At 44.1% G+C, this 19,124-nt stretch overlaps 1 protein-coding gene across 1 annotated transcript in view; it reads left to right on the top strand.

The window, feature by feature from the left end:
- The window catches only part of CDH20 (cadherin 20, type 2), a 69,028-nt gene that overhangs the window by 29,691 nt on the left and 20,213 nt on the right, over positions 1-19,124 (top strand). The window contains exons 6-9 of the mRNA XM_006892725.1: positions 318-505; positions 8,177-8,430; positions 16,028-16,164; positions 18,171-18,292. Coding sequence (XP_006892787.1) covers positions 318-505; positions 8,177-8,430; positions 16,028-16,164; positions 18,171-18,292 — 701 coding nt within the window. The remainder of the gene's footprint in view (positions 1-317; positions 506-8,176; positions 8,431-16,027; positions 16,165-18,170; positions 18,293-19,124) is intronic.

Raw genomic sequence — 19,124 nt, forward strand, 5'->3', positions numbered from 1 at the left:
ACCTCTGGGATTACAGTGCAGCTTCTTGCCAGTAGGCCACCAGAGCTCCCCTCTCCAACTATCTTGTGCAGGTCTTACAGTTTCATTCAAGCTATTCTGGTTCTTAAGGCACATCCAGTCCAATGTTATGACCAGATACTGTTTGCTTAGCTTCTCTGAGTCTTAAGTTTTTGTTTGTAAAATTGAACTTGGTGTTTTTATGTTTTAGCGAGGAAACAGTGGTCTTGCGAAGCATACCTGATAGGCTGTGGATCATGATGAGATACGTGTTATGTGCACAGATAACTAAGAATGTATGTTCTTCTGTTTTCTCACAGAACATTATCAGATGAGTGTGTTGGAATCCGCCCCAGTCAGTTCCACTGTGGGGAGAGTGTTTGCCAAGGACTTGGATGAAGGAATCAATGCACAGATGAAATACACTATTGTGGATGGAGATGGCGCCGACACCTTTGACATTAACACAGATCCCAATTTCCAAGTTGGCATCATAACTGTGAAGAAGGTATTCCAACTCCCTTTTCCAAAACAGTTTAAAGGATGTTTTAATTGTATATGGAATATCAGAAGGAACGGATGGACTTTTCTCATGTGTTAATACAAATTGTGTGATACTGGTTTTTCCTGATGTTCTAAAAAGAGAAGGAAATCCCTTCTCTTGCTTACACGGGAACACCAGCCCAGACATCTTTTACAGACAGAACACCATGGCACCCTGAAAGTACATTATAATATGCCATTTCTCCTAGTTCACTATGTAGCCACTTAAAAAACTGTTGTGGCTTAATTCTCTAATGATGTTAATGACTTGATCAATATTTGCACTTGAGTAATTCCAATTTTTAACTTTAGTATAGCATAAATTAGGTTGTTTATGATTCAGTAAATAACATTCAGGGAGTTCTAAACGGTTACTTGAAGATCCATATTTGGTAATTAGGTTGGAGGAAGCAATATTAAACTTAGTGCTTGAGTGACCGTTATCACTAAGAAATCCTGTGATTTATAAGGTGCCAAGTTTTCTGAATGTCAGCTATGCATAAAGCATGTATAGATAAATGGGATTTTATTTTTACATGAAGCTTTAACATCCTAAATAATATAAGTATATAGTATTTTTAACATCCTAAATAATATATATGATATATAGTAAATGTATATATATAATGAACTATAATAACTTAAAACTTTAATGATTTAGTATTCTTTCTTTTCCATTTTGGATATATATGAAATTATTTATTTAAAAGTAGGTGTCCTGTAATGACTATGTACAGACAATGTTCTTGACATTGAATATGGAGAGTAATGAAACAGCCCCAAAGCCTTGCCCTTATGGAGCTTACGTTTTAGAAAGGATGAAAATATGATGCAAACAGCAAGTAACTCAACAAAAGTGGTCAGTTAGACGGTAGTAAAGACTGCCCAGTGCCATCAAGTCCATTGGTGGGATAAAAAAGAAAGTAAGCTCAGGAGAGCCAAGATGATGTTAGGTTGAACTTGGTTAGTTGGTAATAGTCTTACAAACAAGTGACATTTATGCAAAGACTTAAAGGAAGTGAGAAGGGCGGCAGCATGAAAGTTATCAGGTTAACCGTGTGCAGCCCTCAGAATGCCTCAAATGACTTTCGATGAGACGTGAGAATAGACCAGGATTGCTTCTCGGCCTTTTGGTTCAGATCAAGTGGAGAACAGAACATGAAGATATTGTGGGCAGTGTTCTAGGCAATGGGAACAGCCAGTGCAAAGGTCCTGGGGTAGGACCATGCCTCATGTGTTTCAAGAACTGCAAAAAAGCTTATTTCATGAGTGGAGGAGAGACTAGTAGGAGGCTAGGTCAGAAAAGTAACAAGGGTGCCGGATCATGCACGACCTCGAAGGCTAGCGCGCTCTCTCTCTCTCTCTCTCCCTCTCTCTCTCTTTCTCTCTCTCTCCTGTTGAGTTGGAACCAATTCATAGCTGACCCTCTCTAGCTGATTTTCAGAGGCTGTAAATTGCATGGGAGGAGATTGCCAGTCTTTTTCCATAGCAGCAGCAGCTGGGTTCAAACCACATGCCTTTGGGTTGGCAGCGTGACTCCTTATCCACTAACCTACCAGAGTTCCCTGCTACAGTAATATTCATTTAAGTCAAATTATCATATAGCTCATACTTATTAAAAGACAAGGAGCTAGTTAACGTAGTTAATAAGTGGTTAACGTAGTCAGCTGTAAACCACAATGGTATTGGTTTGAACTCATCAGCCACGACTCCGAAGAAAGGTGTGGATTTTTGCCCTGTTAAGATTCGCAGCCTCCGCGGCCCGAGGCGACAGTGCTCCTCTGTCTTCCAGGGCCAAACAGGAGCTGGAATTGACTCCGTGGCAAAGGAGTGGTGTTTGGCTTTATTATAAAATTCCTTTTTTTCAAACTTTAATAATTCTCTATCTGAAGGGAACCACAAAATGCCTTTTCTCCCATTTCCTTACCTGGGAAGAGGACCAGGCTTCAGAATAAAGAGCCATGACTAAATGCTGTGACTGAAACTATACCCATATTCAGTCAAAGCACACATCAGTTATGCCAAGGTCATTTTGAATTATCTTCCAAACTCTTGAGGTGCCAGAAAAGGAATTAGGAAAAAGGTCTAGAAGTTGGGTAAACGCACAAGTCATATATACAGTAATCATTTTAGAGGTTATTGACTGACTGCTCTGTCTACACCTTCAGGACAGCACCCACACAGAGGCCTCATCGACACCCATCTTCCCAGCTGGTCATCAGAAACACCAACCATAATTGAAACAAAAGTCCTGCTTCTTATTTATCTCCCTCAGACCTATTATTTGTCAAAAACATATAGTTTTCAAAAGGCGAAATTAAGTTGAATTGATAGAATTAAGTCTTCATACAATTACACTGATTACTACCCAGTAGCCTGGGTCTTCTTTTTTTAGCTTTTAAATAATCAGTCAATTTATTTCCAGTCTGTTGACTTAAACACTTGGACTATAACTTGAGATATATAATTTTCAGATTGTTGTTCATTTTACAATGGAAAAGATGCTGTGCCATTTCCAGTCCTCAGTATGTCTTCCGCCTTGAAGCAACTGTTCAGAGTCCATTTTCCTCTTAGAGCAGAATTCTCGATTTCATCAAATCTAGGATGCCATAAGTTGTAAAATTCATTCTTTTCTTTTTAATGTTATGTGCTATTACAAGGAGAAATATCTAGCCAATTGAAAGGATACAAGGCTTTCTCCTTTCTGAGTCTGCAATTTTTGGAAGAGCTTTTATAGACAGTTTGACATCTTTACTCGCCTACTATCAGATCTACCCCCGGCTGTTGCTTGCGTGCTGTGCTGCTGCCTACATGACAACTTTTGTTTCAATGCCACGTCGTATTAAATAATTTAAAGACTTTTCAGAGTTCAGCACATGCAGAAGTCGACTGAAGTACAACAACATGGACAGCTTGGCCAAAGTGTGGCGTGTACAGGCAGTGACGGTGACGTCTCACCTCCTATGGACCTACAACAATTGTGAGCTCATCAGTTGGAGAAGCACGTCTGGAGGGGAAGAATAATGCCTCCTTTAAACCTAAAACTTGTTGCCATGGAGTCAGAGTCAACTCAGAGCAGATCCTCAAGCAGGTTTCTTGAAGGTTCCACATGGAAGGAGATGGCTCATCTCGCTTCCCGGGAGCCACTGGTAGACTCACATCGCCTTCGGTTTAGCAGTGCAACTCCCCACAGACTATGCCCCACAGACAGAGCGTCTCAGAATCATTGGAATATGACAGCGTAAAATCTGTATATATTATCACTTACCCATTACATGTAAGCATTCTTACTGAAAGTTGGTGAAAAAGAAAACCAGTAGAGAGATGGATTGACACTGACAGTTACTATGGGCTCAAGCATAAGTGTCTGTAAGGGTGACACAGGACTGGGGAAGAACATTTTAGATGTGTCTTACAAAGTATAAAATTCCATAAAATCTTGCAATCTCACTCTGATTATATGTAGTTCAACATAGACAAGTATCTTAATCATTCTTAAAGAGATTTTTAGGATAATTTTCCAGAAATTAGCACTCAAAAAATCAAAAGACATTGAATTTGAAAATTCTGCCACCAATCTGACCTCTCTAAAGTGATAAAGAGCAACAAAGAGAGTTTAAAGACTAAGGTGCACCTAATCTAAGCCATAATCTAGTCAATTACTTCACATGCATCTGAAAGGTGGACAGTGAATAAGAATGACTTAAGAACTGATGGGTTTGAGTTGTGGTGTTGGACAAGAGGACCAAATATCCTGTGGACTGCCAAAAAACCAAACAAGTCTGGCGTGAAAGAAGCACTCCTTAGAGGCAAGGATGAGAATGGTGAAGCTTCATCTCCCATACTTTGAGCATATTGTCAGAGGACCGAGTCCTTGGAAAAAGACATGAATACAAGCTTGGAAACAGGAATGGCATCCACTTCTGAAATAGCTTGCCTCCAGAAAACCTATGAACTCGGAGAAATGAAGACAGTTATACAAGTATTCAGGTCTTTTATTCATAGGGTCACTATGAGTGGCCTATGACTCGACAGCATTTAACAACAGCAACATAAAGAGAGCTCAGTTGCCTTATTGGACAGAAAGTGATGCTACCAAGCCAAATCTGCGTCCCTCAAGCCTGCTTTTAATTGTTCTTGGTCAAACATTCTTCTAGGTGGTATAGCAGCACTGTTCTATCAGTTTCCTGTACAGAGGTAACTCATGATTGCTGTGATGCTGAACACTGTGACACAGTTGTGCCAAATGCGATATTAGTCATCCATAGTGGACAGTGTTTGGTGGAGCTCCCCGATTAAAACAAGCTTGGAAGCAGGAGTGGCATCCACCTCTGAAACAGTTTGCCTCCAGAAACCCTATGAACCTGGAGAAATGAAGAAAGTTAAACAAGTGTTCAGGTCTTTCGTTCATAGTGTTGCTACGAGTCACCTACAACTCCAACTTGACAGCATTTAACAACAGCAATAGTACAGGATAAGGCGAGGTCCAGATCTGTTGTTCCCAGAGTCAATAAGAATCTGGATCAACTCCACAGAACGTCAACAAACGACATATGGGATCACATTGACAACAGCTTGAAAGATGAGGTCAGAACCTCAGGGGGCAGTGAATTTGTTACTAAGGAAGGAAGAACTCAGAAAAGAGGGGAGAACATTTGCCTGACTTGAAGAATGCCATCAGTATCGCTGGGCTGCACCTGGAGGAATTGTTGACCTGGGACATGTTTTGCTCGTGGGTAAATTTTCTCAACAGCAGCATCAGATTTTTTAAAATTTAATTTTTTTTAGTGAGAGACAATATAAAGTACTTTTTCAACAAAGATAAATGTTTAGACTTAGAGAGTAAGTATTACGTGAAAGAAATCAGTAAAATTAGTCCTCCAAATATATAATCTGAGTGAGAGATTTCGGTCTCTAAAAATCTTGCTGTTGCTTCGGGAACTCAGGAGGCAGGAAGATCAGTCTAAATGGCCGCTTGGCTTGAGTGGCAGGGAAACAGGGCATTAGCTGGTCAGTATGTGCGTATCGTGTCCACTGCAGTCTCCAGTGTCTCTTGCCTCTAGACTCAGTGTGAGGTCTTGGTCTAGGTCTTGGTCTAGCCAACAGCACGCAGCAGAAAGCATGGCCAATTCTGCGTTCATAAAGGATGGTTGGCAAGTTAAGCTTGTGAGCGTTACAATACTTTTTAGTCCAGATTAAAAGTGCATCTCCTCACGGTTGTGGTCAGATGCCATTGAACCCAGAGCAGAATGAAACCCGGCCCAATCGTGTACCACCCTCACAATCTGATGTGCCCATTGCCACAGTCCTTGTGTCAGTGTAACTTACTGAGGGTCTTCTCTTTTGCTGACCCTTGACTTACGTCTTACTTATCCAAAAAGACAAAAGACCAAGCTCACTACAGCTGCATGTTTCTGACTCACAGAGGCTTTCTGTGAAGTTTCTAAGACTATACATCATTACAGGACAGGTGGAGCCAGTGGATTTGAACAATGGACCTTTCACTCAGCAGCCCGATACATTATGCATTGTGTTCCCAGGTTCTATTTTTATGTGCTCTTACAGAACCCTCATGGGATGGGTCACTGTGGTGTCTACACAAGAGGCTTGAGTGTGACAGGTCGTGAGGATGTTGTAAGATAGGGCGAGATGCAGATGGGCTGTGCATTGGATCACTAGAAGTCATAGACTTGATGGCATCTAAGAACAGCTCATAGAGATGAGTGAAATAATGTAAGTACAATGTCCAGCATCATGACAAGAAGCAAGTCAACGCTGGACACGCGGCCAACAAATGACAACAGAACAAATAAACAGTCTCTGTTTATGCTTGTTTCTATGTAGTTGCTTTAGTGGACATCAAATGCGTTTCTGTGTGCAGGTGCTGCTATTCAGCATATTTCTTTAAAAAAAAAAAAGACCACGGGGAGCTCTGGTGGCCTAGTGGCAAGGAGCTGCAACTACAATCCCAGAGGCGCATGGTTCGAATCCCCCAGATGCTCTGCCGGGAAAGGAGGAACAATCTCCTCCGGTACCAGTCAGATCTGATTTGACGGTACACACACACACACACACACAAAAAAAAAAAGATCACATGTTTGGCTGTGAGAAAACATGTCATCAGTGCGTTGACATACTATGTTGACACTGCTTTGCTGGCCACTGTAGAGAGGACTTAATTTCTTTTCCCATTATTGAGAATAGTTTGAAGTAATTGTTATATAAAACATTTAAACATTTTGTCAGCTATGAAAATGAATTATTCTTAAGAAATGGCACTTCCTTTCACTCTTATCCTTGAAGTGATACATCTATCTTGAAATGGAATATTCTGAAGATAAAGATAGGTTTAAAAAAAAAGGAAACACCACCACCACCACCTTTTCTGATGGCATTTAAGACAAAGTGAAAGTCTTGAGGAAGAGCTTTGGATAAGGCATCACACCACCTCAACCAGTATTCGAGCTCCAACACCACGCCGCCACGCTGGCTTTAGTCACATCTCCTGGGCTGTCTGTGTAGGTCTCAGCTTCTTCAACTGTAAAAAGGGGCACCGGATTGAGTTTTTTAGAAGGATCCTCTCTGATCGTTGGTGTTAAGTGCAATCCCGTCAGTCCCAACTCATGACAGCTCTACATACATGAGAAAGAAACCCTTCCCAATCCTGCACCATCCTCAAGGCCTCTCCTGTGTGCAAGCTCAGTGCTGCAGCCACTGGATCAGTCTATCTCCTTAAAGGTCTTTCTCTCTTGTACTGACCCTTTCCCAAGCATGATGCCTTTTTCCAATGGTTGGTGCCTCCTGATAACATTTTCTAAATATGTGAGTTGAGAGAGCTCTGATGGCCTACTGGCAAGAAACTGCACTGGAATTCTGAAGGTCCACTGTTCAAATCCCCCAGCTGGAGAAGGAGGGGCAATCTCCTGTGCCAGTCAGATTTGATTTGATGGTACACAAGGGGTGGGGGGAATAATTAAAAAAGCTATAAAAAATAAAATAAATGTGAGATGAAACCTAATGATCCCTACTTCTAAGGAGCCCTCTGACTGCATGTCATCCTTGAAAGATGTATTTGTTCTTCTGACAGTCCATGGGATATTCCATTTTCATCACCAAAACCACAGTTCAAAGACATCAATTCTCATGTGATCTTCTTTGTCCATTTCCTACTTTTAACCTTCCTATGAGAATGCTATGGCTTGGATTGGGAACATCTTAATCTTCAAATAGACATTCTTGCTTTTTGCATTTTAAAGAGGTCCCTGACAGAAGATTTTTCCCAAGATAGTACATGTTTTGATTTCTTAACTCCTGTTACTGTGAAAATTGCTGTGTAACATTAAGTTGGAACAAACTCAGCTGACCCTCCAGCTGGTTTTCAGAAACAGAAAATTGCATGGAAGGAGATTGTCCATCTTTCTCCAAGGGAGCAGCTGGTGGATTCGAACTTCATGTCTTTGGATTCACAGTGCAACTCTTTACCACTTTGACAACTTCAATCTCTTCTCCATTTATCATGATATTGTGTATTGGTCTGGTTGTGAGCTTACAGTTGGCCATCAATATTGGCCAGCTTTTAGAAGCCTGATAGATACATGCTGGAAGTTAAATTCCTTTTTCTGTGATCACTTTTCAGCCCCTGAGCTTCGAAAGCAAGAAAAGCTACACCTTGAAAGTGGAGGGAGCCAATTCTCACCTGGAGATGCGCTTCTTGAGCCTGGGCCCGTTTCAGGACACGACGACGGTGCACATCAGTGTGGAGGATGTGGACGAGCCCCCGGTATTCCAGCCTGGCTTTTACTTCGTGGAGGTTCCCGAGGACGTGGCCATTGGAACCACCATACAGATCATTTCTGCCAAGGACCCCGACGTGACCAACAACTCAATCAGGTTTTCACACAGATTTCACCTTGGCCTTATATCTGGAAACGTATCATCCCTTCACGATAAAGGGGAGAAAGGAGTCACTTTTCTTTGTGTCTTCCTTTCCTGTCCCACATTTGGATATGCTCCTCTCCTTTTTATTTCTCTCTGTGTAAGCAACTGAACTTGCCATAATGTTGAGAAAGTAAAGTGTCGTCATGCCTGCAAACACATCTCTTCTCTCTCTTCTCTCTCTCCCCTCTCCCTTCTCTCCTCCTCCCTCCGCTCCCTTCCCCTCCCCCTCCCCCCTCTCTCCTTTCTCTCTTCTCCTCTCCTCTTCTTCTCTCTCTCCATCTCCCTCTCCCTCCCTTCCTCCTACCCTTTTACCCTCTCCTTCCTTCGCGCGCTCTCTCTCTCTCTCTCTCTCTCTCTCTCTCTTCTCTTCTCTTCTCTCATTCTCATTCTCAATCACAGCACTATTCACATGTTGGGCTGGAAACTCTTGTGGGGGGGTGCGTATTGTATGGTGTTTGTGACATCTCTGAATTCTCTCCACCGGTAGCACCTTCTGAGTGGTGACAAGCTAAAATGTCCTCAGTTATTGGCCCCATGTTGCCAAAATCACCCCAGATCTGGAACCACCGCTTTAGACAATGTATGAGCACAGACAAAAATGTCAGCATGTTAAGTCTCAGTGGTGACTACAAATATTATCAATGTGCCTTCTTTCAGCTTGTGTGACCATTTGACTTTTTTCCCTTTACGAGGGAGTGAAATGTTGGTAAAACAACATGACCACATAGCATAGAAAGAACAGACGTAAGCAGCTTCACCCGGTGACAGTGGCTTTGATGTCATATGGACTGGCCAGAGAGGATGTTTACTGTCATCCCACAGACCTTCCATGGTGTGTTTTGAACTCAAAGTGCTAAGGGGAACCGCTCTTATAGCCACAGCCATTTCCCATCAGCTCTGGAACCAGAGTGTGAGCAGCTGGTGGACAGGTTGACATCTCAACCTTTCAGAGCAACTGCCAAGCCGCTGAAGCCTGGCACTGAAGAGCAGGGTCCCAGGGCCGTCCGAAGCCATCTGTCACATTAACTGTTGGAAGCCATACAGTCAAATGGAGTGGGGCTCTGGTGCAGATAACACATTTGAATACACCCGGATTCATCAATGCTTTTTTCTGTCAATGGATGCTTTCTCCTCTTGGTGCTATTATGCATTTACTGAAAATGTGCTTTTCCAGTTTTAGCCAATGATAGTGCTCTCCCGAGACTTCATCTTGGCTACGGAGAGGTCTGCCTCCTCTAATGGACTGGTAAACATTTTACGTTTCCAGGCATTAAAATGGCTAAGACGATTGTGTGTGAATGTTGATGTTTGACTTTTAAAAGGCAACTAATCTTTCAATTACAAGTGATAACAACTTTATGAGCATGGTGCTTCGACCTGCAGCTTTTAAGATGTAAAATGAGGCAGGAAGAAACCCTATTATCTCCAGAACTATTACCATAAAAAAAGAAGTAGATGCTATCGCAAGTTTTCTGTTTTCACAAATCTAAGTTTTATAGATATATATCATCATCTGAGCAATCAATTCATTTCTTCCTTTCAGAAGACAAACTAAGGCAAAAACTTAGGAAGAAAACTGAGCAATAATAAGATAAATAGCTGGGGGGAAACTGGGCAGTAAGACAAGCTTGAACTTGGACAGAGATCAGAGCCCGTTTCTAAAATCCATGGTAACAGCGTGGATGCTGCGTCATCGTTTTCTGAGTCAGGCCTCGGATTTCTGAGTAGTGAAGGCTGAGCGCAAGTTCTCCAGGAGACTCACTACAGAATGGTGAAGCAGCAGAGGGAACTGACTGGAGTCAGGAAACACAGTGACCAGGATTTGGACCCAGGAAGCACAGTGTCCAGGACTCAAGCTCTAACTCAACCTTAGGATCTCGTCTAAGAAAGAAAAGGCTCCGGGCTCCAGGTCCACCGCCAGCACTGAGCACCAGGCGAGACAGGGGCTCTTCGTCTTAGCGGCACATTGTTTCCTTGCCCTTCATACCCAATGCGTTTTCCGCAAACGGAAGATGTGGGACGATCCTGCATCGAGCAGGCATGCCAGGTGCATTTTCCCTCACACCATGCCTCTGTGTGACACTTTGGTAGTTCCTGCAGATTTCAGACTCTGTCAGCCATTCGGTGGCACACTTCATAGATGGCTCCTCCAAAAATACCAACCCAAACCCCAGAAGACAAAAAGCACGCCTCACTGCTGTCAAGCCAACTCTGACTCAGGTTCCATGGCCATAAATCAGAAGGGATTGCCCATCTTTCTCCCTCAGAGCCACCAGTGGAGTCAGGCCCCACAGACTCAAGCCCTCATCGTTATCAGCACAGCAGAGCATGAACTGTGCCCCCAGAGTACATGGACAAGGTAGAAACATAACTTTTATGCACAGTGGGAAATTCGTGTGACTTGCTTTTAAGGTGGTCTAGGCCCCACAATATCTCCATTGCAGGGCTGTCTTCACACTCGAGGCCTCCTGCCTGGCCAACAGAAAACACAGCTGTTTAATGCTGGCTGGGTAACATGTGAGTGGGCCAGCCCAGTGCTATTGTCAGGGAGGTCCATCAAGGGACCCTGCAGGTCCTTGACTAGAGGGATCCAAGAGTGGAGGGACCAGAGACAGACAGGGTCCAAGGAGCAGGACGGCAGATCCAGAGAGACCTGGCAAGAACAAGAGTGAAGCCACACGCTGGCAGGAAGAGGACAAGGGCTTGGGCATAGAGCAAACCAGAGCCCTGGCTTTAGAAACCTCCCACTCTCTGTTGCTGCTGAAAGAAGGTACATTCACCTTCTAGATGAAGGACCCCTGCCTCTTTGTACTGGTCCCACGACACCAAGAAACAGTCCCTGGACGACCAGCAGAACATGTTCTACATAAGATCCCTTTTCCTATTTTAAAGACTGTGGGTGCTTTCCTGATGTTCCTGGAAGACCATAGTGTATCCCACAGATGAACTAGTCCTCATACTGCTAGATCTCCAAACCAAGTCTCTAGATCAAGTTGTGTAGAAGTGAAAACCACAATGCTTCAATTTTCTGAACTTTGAATAAAATGCCTAAGGGTTTTGGGAAAGCAGAACTGGAAAGCATCTGGGCACTGAGGGGGGCTCCTTTTGGAGTGGAAGCAGCCTGTCCCCCATGCTTGCCATCTTAGAGTGAGAAGGGGGGACATGGCTGCTGTCACACCCTGCTTCTGAGTTCCCCCAGATTCAGAGTTTATCTTCAATCAAGCAAATAAGCAGGGATCCCAGTGAACCCCAGCCGCCATCTCCAAGGTGGCCTTGTGTGTGTCTGCGTACCTGTTCTGAGAAGGTGAAAATATTGCATGTGAGGGAAGACACTTCCATAATTCACCGTGTGTCCCACTTTCCTCATTTTCCCTCTGTAGCTGCACTCTAATCCCCTCTCCTGCCTCCTGAAACCGGGCCAGGTGTCCCTTTCAGAGCAGCAGAAGCTATTCTTCCTCAACTCAAGCCCCAATTCCACTTGCTCAGGAAGCCTCTGTGCACTGGGCCTCCAGTGTCCTTCCCGCCCCCAGGGCCACCGGGCAACAGGGTGACAGGCTCTGGGTGTTGACCCTCCCCATTTCTGACACCATCTGTGACATCAACGGTAGCCATGGAGGTGGAGGGAAAGGGCGGCAGGTTCACGCTGAGCTGCTGCCCCTTCAGCTCTGCACTCTGTGGCTCCACCTGGAGAGCTGCCTTTGTGCTGGAGGCAGCTGCAAGGGTTCAGGCCCAGGCCAGACTGCCCTCATGTGTGAGAAGCCGGCAGACATGGTGGGTTGTCGAAGCCAGTGGGTATTCTGTCCTCCTAAGAGAAAATCCAACTCTTTCTCTTCCTTTTCTTAACTGTAGCAAAATACACAAAACAATCCAACCATGTTAATTTGTACAGTGTAGCCCATTAACTGCACTCACCACCGCATGCAAACATCGGCACCATCCACTTCCCAGCTTCATGGTCACCCTCATTTTTTTAACATTTACCATTGACCAGCAGTTTAAAGAACAAGGCACTAAGCAGAAGAAACAACTCGCTATTACCTATGGACAGGCCCAACTTTAACCTTTTCATGACTGTTTTCTGCTTTGACTTTTTTGTTGATACCATATTGTTTCCATCCTGCAATCAAGGGAAGATGGCTTTTGAGGGACTAGGGCCTTTGATACAATTATATAAGACATATATGTCCCAACTCTAGTGACAGGATTAATGGGATGAGGCTGGTTTATTTATGTCTACTCAGTTATACAGGTCCGCACCAGGTGGCACCACGTATTACAACTGGGATAGCAACTTCCCAAGAAGCCTGAGACGCTGGAACTATTGGTGGGTTGGTGGAGCAGTCCATAGAACGTGGTGTGGTTTAACTGAAACAGTGAGCACCCCCAGGGCTTGAACCCATTACTGACTCTGCTGGAGAAATATGGACAATCGCATCTTGTTAATATTTTCAGCTTTGGAAACCCAGCGGAGGGTCACTCTGAGTCGGACTCAACTTTATAGCAGTGAGCAAATGTGAGCGATATATGTTCTATAGGACACAAATGAGTTAAGCATCTTTAATATATAGCCTGTAGCTATGGCCTAATGGCAAAAAGCTGTGCTGCAAACCCAAAGACACAAGGTTCGAGGCCACCAGCTGCTCTGTGGGAGAAGGGTGGGAAAACTCCTCCTGTGTGATGAACTGCCTCTAAAACCCTGCCGGAGGGTCAACTTTGGTTTGGTTCTGACCCTATGATACACAACAGTGAACAACAACGGGTATTAGATAGTTGTTGCTGTTGTTATTTTGTTTGTTGTTGTGTATTGTCAAGTCAGAACCAACATATAACTGACCCTCCAGTGAGTTTTCAGGGGCAATAAATCACACGGGAGTTGATTGCCCGTCTTTCTTCTGTGGAGCAGCTGGTGGATTTGAATTGTATACCTTCGGGTTGTCAGTGCAACTCCTTATATTATTTTTCAATATATTATTTGGTCAATCATTAGCTATAGAACTGTTGTAAAAGTTACTTCACTTTTCTGAGCCTCAGTTTCCTTGTCTGTTACTTGGGATAGTATCTCCCTCCCAGGGGCACTGGCAGAATTTAAGAAGGTTTGTATCAAGTACATAGTAGAGTGTATGAGAGTCAGTAAATGGAGGGTGTGAGCGATCCTCGCATTGCTAAGGGCTGCGTAAGACTCTTAGCAGTGGCTCTCAAGTGTGGCTATTTCTCAGAACCCCTGTTGGGTGGTGAAACAGCCAGAAGCTTGAGCCTCCCTCCAGATTCGTTGAAACTCCAAAGACTGAGGCAGTGAGAGAATTCAATGGGTTGGCTTGCCAAGTTAGATTCAACAGTAATTGCAGATCTTAGCTGGAACCACATTTGCTAACTCTTGCAGGACACAGACCACACCAGTGTATGTATGGCCAAGCGTTCTCCCTTGCAGAACTGTCAGGTGAAATAGCCTTCTCCTCCCACATCAGGATACACGCTGGTCCAGACCAAACAGGAAAGAAGTCAACGGTTAATGAAGCACATTTCCTCCGCAGAAGGAGCTGTCTTGCTCATGGAACCTCTCCTCTTTATACCCCATTAATTTCAGGGCTTGTACATGGTCCAGCAAGCTGTGTCCCATAAATTCACGAACAGTAAGCACCCAGGGCAGGCCTGACCCATCCTGCTAACTGCCTTCCATGCACAAGTCCTCTCCCACTGGGAGAAGCCATTGTTGTCTTTGCTGGAAGGTCAGTCACTGGTGTGGTTGCAAAGGTCTGTTGCTTACTGAACCATTCCTTCCCAGCAGGCAGTGATGTTAACCTTTCCTTCCCCAAAACCCACACTGTCAGCTAGTCAGTTCCAACCCTCCATCCAGTCTCTGAGGCTGTAAGTTGTTAGAGTAGGAGACACCCATCTCTTTCCCAGGCAGTGGCTGGTGGGTTCTAAAGGTGTTGATCTTTGGGTTCAAAATCATTGCTGTCAAGTTGGAACTGACTCACAGCTGTCCCTCCAGTGGATTCTCAGAGGCTGTAAATCTCACGGGAGGAGAAACTCCATCCTTCTCTCCCAGAGCAGCTGGTGGATTCGAACCACTGACAAGTGTTGATACTTCAGCTGGCAGTTCAGCTCTCTCAGGACTAGGCCACCTTTCAGTTGTCCATCTCTGCATGTGTTCTGTACCACACCCCAGGACCCTCTCCCTTATCGAAGGGGATGTTGTTTACAGAGACAAGAGTTCCTTGGTGGTGTGAGAGGTTAAGTGCTTGGCGACTAACCTAAAGTTTAAATCTACTCAGAGGCACCTCAGAAAAGAGGGCTGGCAGCATTACTTCTGAGGATCCCAGTCATTGAACACAAAGCACAGGTTTGTTCTCAAACACCTAGAGGGTGAGTCAGAATCAACTCCAGGCAGCTGGTACTGCTAGGAATTGTTTTCCTGTTCTAATTTAGCACTGGAAAAGTCATTTGAGTGAAATGCTTTTTGATCAGTTTTAAACCTTAAACAATTTAAATTGGCATTTAAATAGCTTAAAACAACACTAAGCTTTTCAGCACTGTTTTATTTCTTTTTTAAAAAGATTTTTTTATAAATATTATTTTATTCATTTTAGTGAACATTTACAGAGATTTTGGATTTCCACCCATTCATTGTTGCACTTTTCTCCCTGCTCACCCTTACCCCTCCCCAGTTCACTCTTCTCTTTGAAAGGTAAAATTCCTTCATTGGTATACAATTCCCCCGCACCACCCTCCCCACCCCGAGTACACTCCACCGTGCAGCCTTCATTCCAGACTCTTATTATTACCGTAATACCCTATCATATATCACTTTTAAACTGTTCTCTCCTTCATCTGTTTCAATGCAGTATACATAATTTATCCAGTTTTTCTCAGTCTCACCCCAACCCTGATGTCAGTCCTGTTCTACAACAGTGGCACTAAGCAGTATTTGTCCTTTTGTGACTAAGATACTTCACTCAGCATAATGTCCTCCAGGGTCACCCATTTTGAATACTATTGTATGAGTTCCTTATTTTTCAGTGCAGTATAGACGGCACATAACAACAACAACAGTGGCAAGATGTGGTTGCTGTGAGGCTGAACCCTGTGACACGAATGTGTCAAATGCGTTAATGGTTGGCTACCCAATGCGGACTGAGAGTGGGGTGGAGCTCCCCGATTAAACAAGCGTGGAAGGAGGCGTGGCATCCACTTCCGTAATAGCTTGCCTCTGGAAACCCTATGAACTTGGAGAGAGGATGAAAGGCACCCAAGCGTCGAGGACTCTCCTTCATGGGGTCGCTATGAGTCACCTGCGACTCGACGGCACTTAACAACAACAAACAACATAGTATCCCATTGTTTTAGTTCTTTTTATCCATGATAAATTTAAAGCAGTTAATAGCCTGTTGTTTCATGGACATGATCAGTATTCACGGCCTCCCAAGCGTCCATCACTCAGGGCTGATCCAGCCATGTTTTAGCCAGGTGTGGTCCCATTCTATGACACGGTGTGCTGTGGTGCGTTTATTCTGATGTAAATGAGGCACCAAATCCACTGTTGTTGCAGATACTCCATTGACAGAAGCAGTGACCCTGGAAGGTTCTTCTACGTTGACATTACAACAGGCGCCCTAATGACGGCAAGGCCCCTGGACCGGGAGGAGTTCTCGTGGCACAACATCACTGTCCTCGCCATGGAGATGAGTAAGTAAAGCAGTGCAGCGGGCTCTACAGGGGTCAAGACGGGATGCTCTTCAGAGTGGACGGCTCTGAAACCTGGCAGCTGTTAGACAATTTTACTCTTCAGTGGAGGAAACGAAAAGTATGGTTAATTCAAACAAGTGAAGGCCAGACTTTTCTATGAGGAACGAAGGAGATTTCTGAGAAGTCCGAGAGGAATCAATAAAAGAGTATAACAATATATTGCTGGATAAAAAAGGAACATTTCTAATGTATCCTCTTTACATTCATATGCATTCACATGCATGTATGTATACACACACACACACACACAGAGAGTCATGCATCTAAGAATTTGAGGCATCTTACAGTGTAAAGCAAATTTATTAATATAAAAAAACATGACAAGTGAAATGGAAATTTAACAAAGACCAAATTAAATTTAGCTCTGATTTTTGTTTTCATTATACCTAGTGATGATAAAGGTACATAAAATATAGACAAATAACCCATCAGTAGATGAAAATTAAATAGACTCGTGAAAGAGAGTAATTTGGCAATTCCTAGTAAGAATATCTAAAATATTCATTTGCTTTTTCTCAGTAATTATCTTGAATAATAACAAGTATTAACAAAACTATTTGCACCAAAGGGTTAGTTGCTCAAAATGGTACTTAAAGATGGGGAGGAGGGTTGGAATGTCCAATAGGAACTGACCAAATAAGTTATGGTCCAATCATAAAACAGCCATGCTTTCAAAGTATATTCAGTGACACAGAATAATCATAGCCTAGAACTTTCAGTACTAAATCTCACTGTGTGTTTCCATTAACTCCATGTGTTTGTGTGTGTGTCTATCTCCACAGCTCTTGGATTTATATATTAAAAATGTCACATATACCATTGCTGCATTGTTGTTACTATGTGTCATCAAGTTGACAACTCACAGTGACCCTATGAACAAGGACTCTGCACCTTGCCCTATCCTGAGCCAACCTTAACCATCTACACCTGCAACACACCTGACCCCCATTGCCATCGTCACTGTGTCAATCCATATAATGTTTATCTTTAGGGTTAGGATTGTAAACCATACTTATTCACTTAGGTTTCTCTGGAATTTCATTACTCTTTCTATAAACAAGCACCATCGTTATAATGAGGGGAGAGAAAAAAACAACACGTAATTTTGTTGGCATCACCAACTAAGCAATAGAAGTATTCAGAGGAAAGTACTGGAGCAGCATAGATATCTTGGTGAAAGAAAGAGGGGGAAATGAATCACAGGAACAAGGTATTCTAGGAGCTAGTAAAAATATTTAATAAGAACAATTTCAGCAAATTGAGATTTTTCTTTAGTTTTCCGGGGTTGATGAAAAACACTTACGAGGAACACTACCAAAGCTGTGAAATTGTCTTTGGATAGCACTGCCAACAGACGTGTACCAAAGAGAACAGGTTCCCCGAGTGGCCAGGAGCAACGTCCTCTGCCCAGGCTAAGGCAGGGGGCTGGTATGTGCTGGATCTTGTCATATCTCCTTCGCTCTTAAGCAGAAATAATTTTGTGGTGCTCTGTATTCCAGTGACTCACATGAAACTTTTTGAAATAGATTGCAAAGAAGAGTTGCAACACTATAAAAATAAGCAGTGCCTTCCAGCATACATATGGGATCACAAACGTGCTGCCTGGATGCCCAGAATATGGCCTTTGGCTTTAGAACCTGAAGTAGGAGCGAGCCGAGAGCTTTACAGTCTCTCGTTACGATTCAGGGGGTGATGCTTGCTGCTGCTCAAGTCTCGTCCTAACCCTCATACTCCTGATGGTGCACACACCCCGTTTCATGCCAGCCAAGCTTCCTCACATTCAGGCCACCCTCCCAAAGGCAAAGCATGCCCTCCGCTGTGCTGCTGTGTCCAGCAGCAAGGAGATGGCTTCAGCCGCCCCTTTGATGCCAGCCAGGCTCGCAGGTGCCTGCCTCCTGCAAGGAGCTGCTCCCCCTGCCTGACCCCTCTGCTTCCCCTTCCCTTAGACAACCCCTCGCAGGTGGGAAGCGTTGGTGTCACCATCAAAGTCCTGGACGTGAACGACAATGCTCCAGAGTTTCCCAGGTTCTACGAAGCTTTTGTCTGTGAAAACGCCAAGGCAGGACAGGTAAGGCGCCTGGGGGCAGCTGCCCCTTTCCACCCCAGCATACTAAGCAAGTGCCACCAAAGAGCCCCAACCTCAACCTCCTGCTCCAGTGGTTTATTTTGGGGGACAGCTGTTCAGAGCTAGGGTGCACTATCTGGTCTGAGCAATCCTACATGATGGTTTAGTTCACTGGTTCCCTGCCTTGAAGCTGACTGTTGTGCCCCATTTAACATCCCCGCAGTGGGTCCTAGAGTGAAGTACCATGCAGATCGGGAGGGGGAGGGAGGGGTCTCTCTTCCCTGAAGTTAACACTAGTCTAAAAGCACCTTGCAGACCCTGCCTGTTTAAATGATTGACTATCAGCCCTGAAGAACATGGTGGGGGTGGGGGAGATTTTCCACAGGTTTTCCAAGGCTGTCAATCTTTACAGAAGCAGGCTGTCACATTTTCTCTTGCAGGGCAGCTAGTAGATTTGAACCACTGACCTTTTGGTTAGCAGCTTTGGTTATAACCACTCTTCACACTTTCATTTTCCAACCTCTGACAATCAGTACCTTATTTAGGGGTCACCTGCCCTAGTCTCAGAATGCTAAAACCTCACCTCACCAATTTCTCTCTCAGATAAAGCACTTGTTTCCTCAATGTTACTTGTGACAGATAAATTCTGGAAGGGACTCTAGGCTCCACCAGGTTTGGTTAGGTGCAGGTTCATTCTAGGGTGTAGAGGTGATCACCAGGCCTGGTCCTCCGTGGTATCACTGTGTGGATTTAAGCTGGCAACCTCTGGGTTCCTAGTCAGTCACAGACCATCTGCACCACATAGGGACCTTGGGAGGAAAGTAATCAAAGGGAA

This window comes from Elephantulus edwardii, unplaced genomic scaffold, assembly GCF_000299155.1.
Source record: "Elephantulus edwardii isolate Elephantulus edwardi_28Jun2011 unplaced genomic scaffold, EleEdw1.0 scaffold00118, whole genome shotgun sequence".
In the NCBI taxonomy this organism is placed as follows: Eukaryota; Metazoa; Chordata; class Mammalia; order Macroscelidea; family Macroscelididae; genus Elephantulus; species Elephantulus edwardii.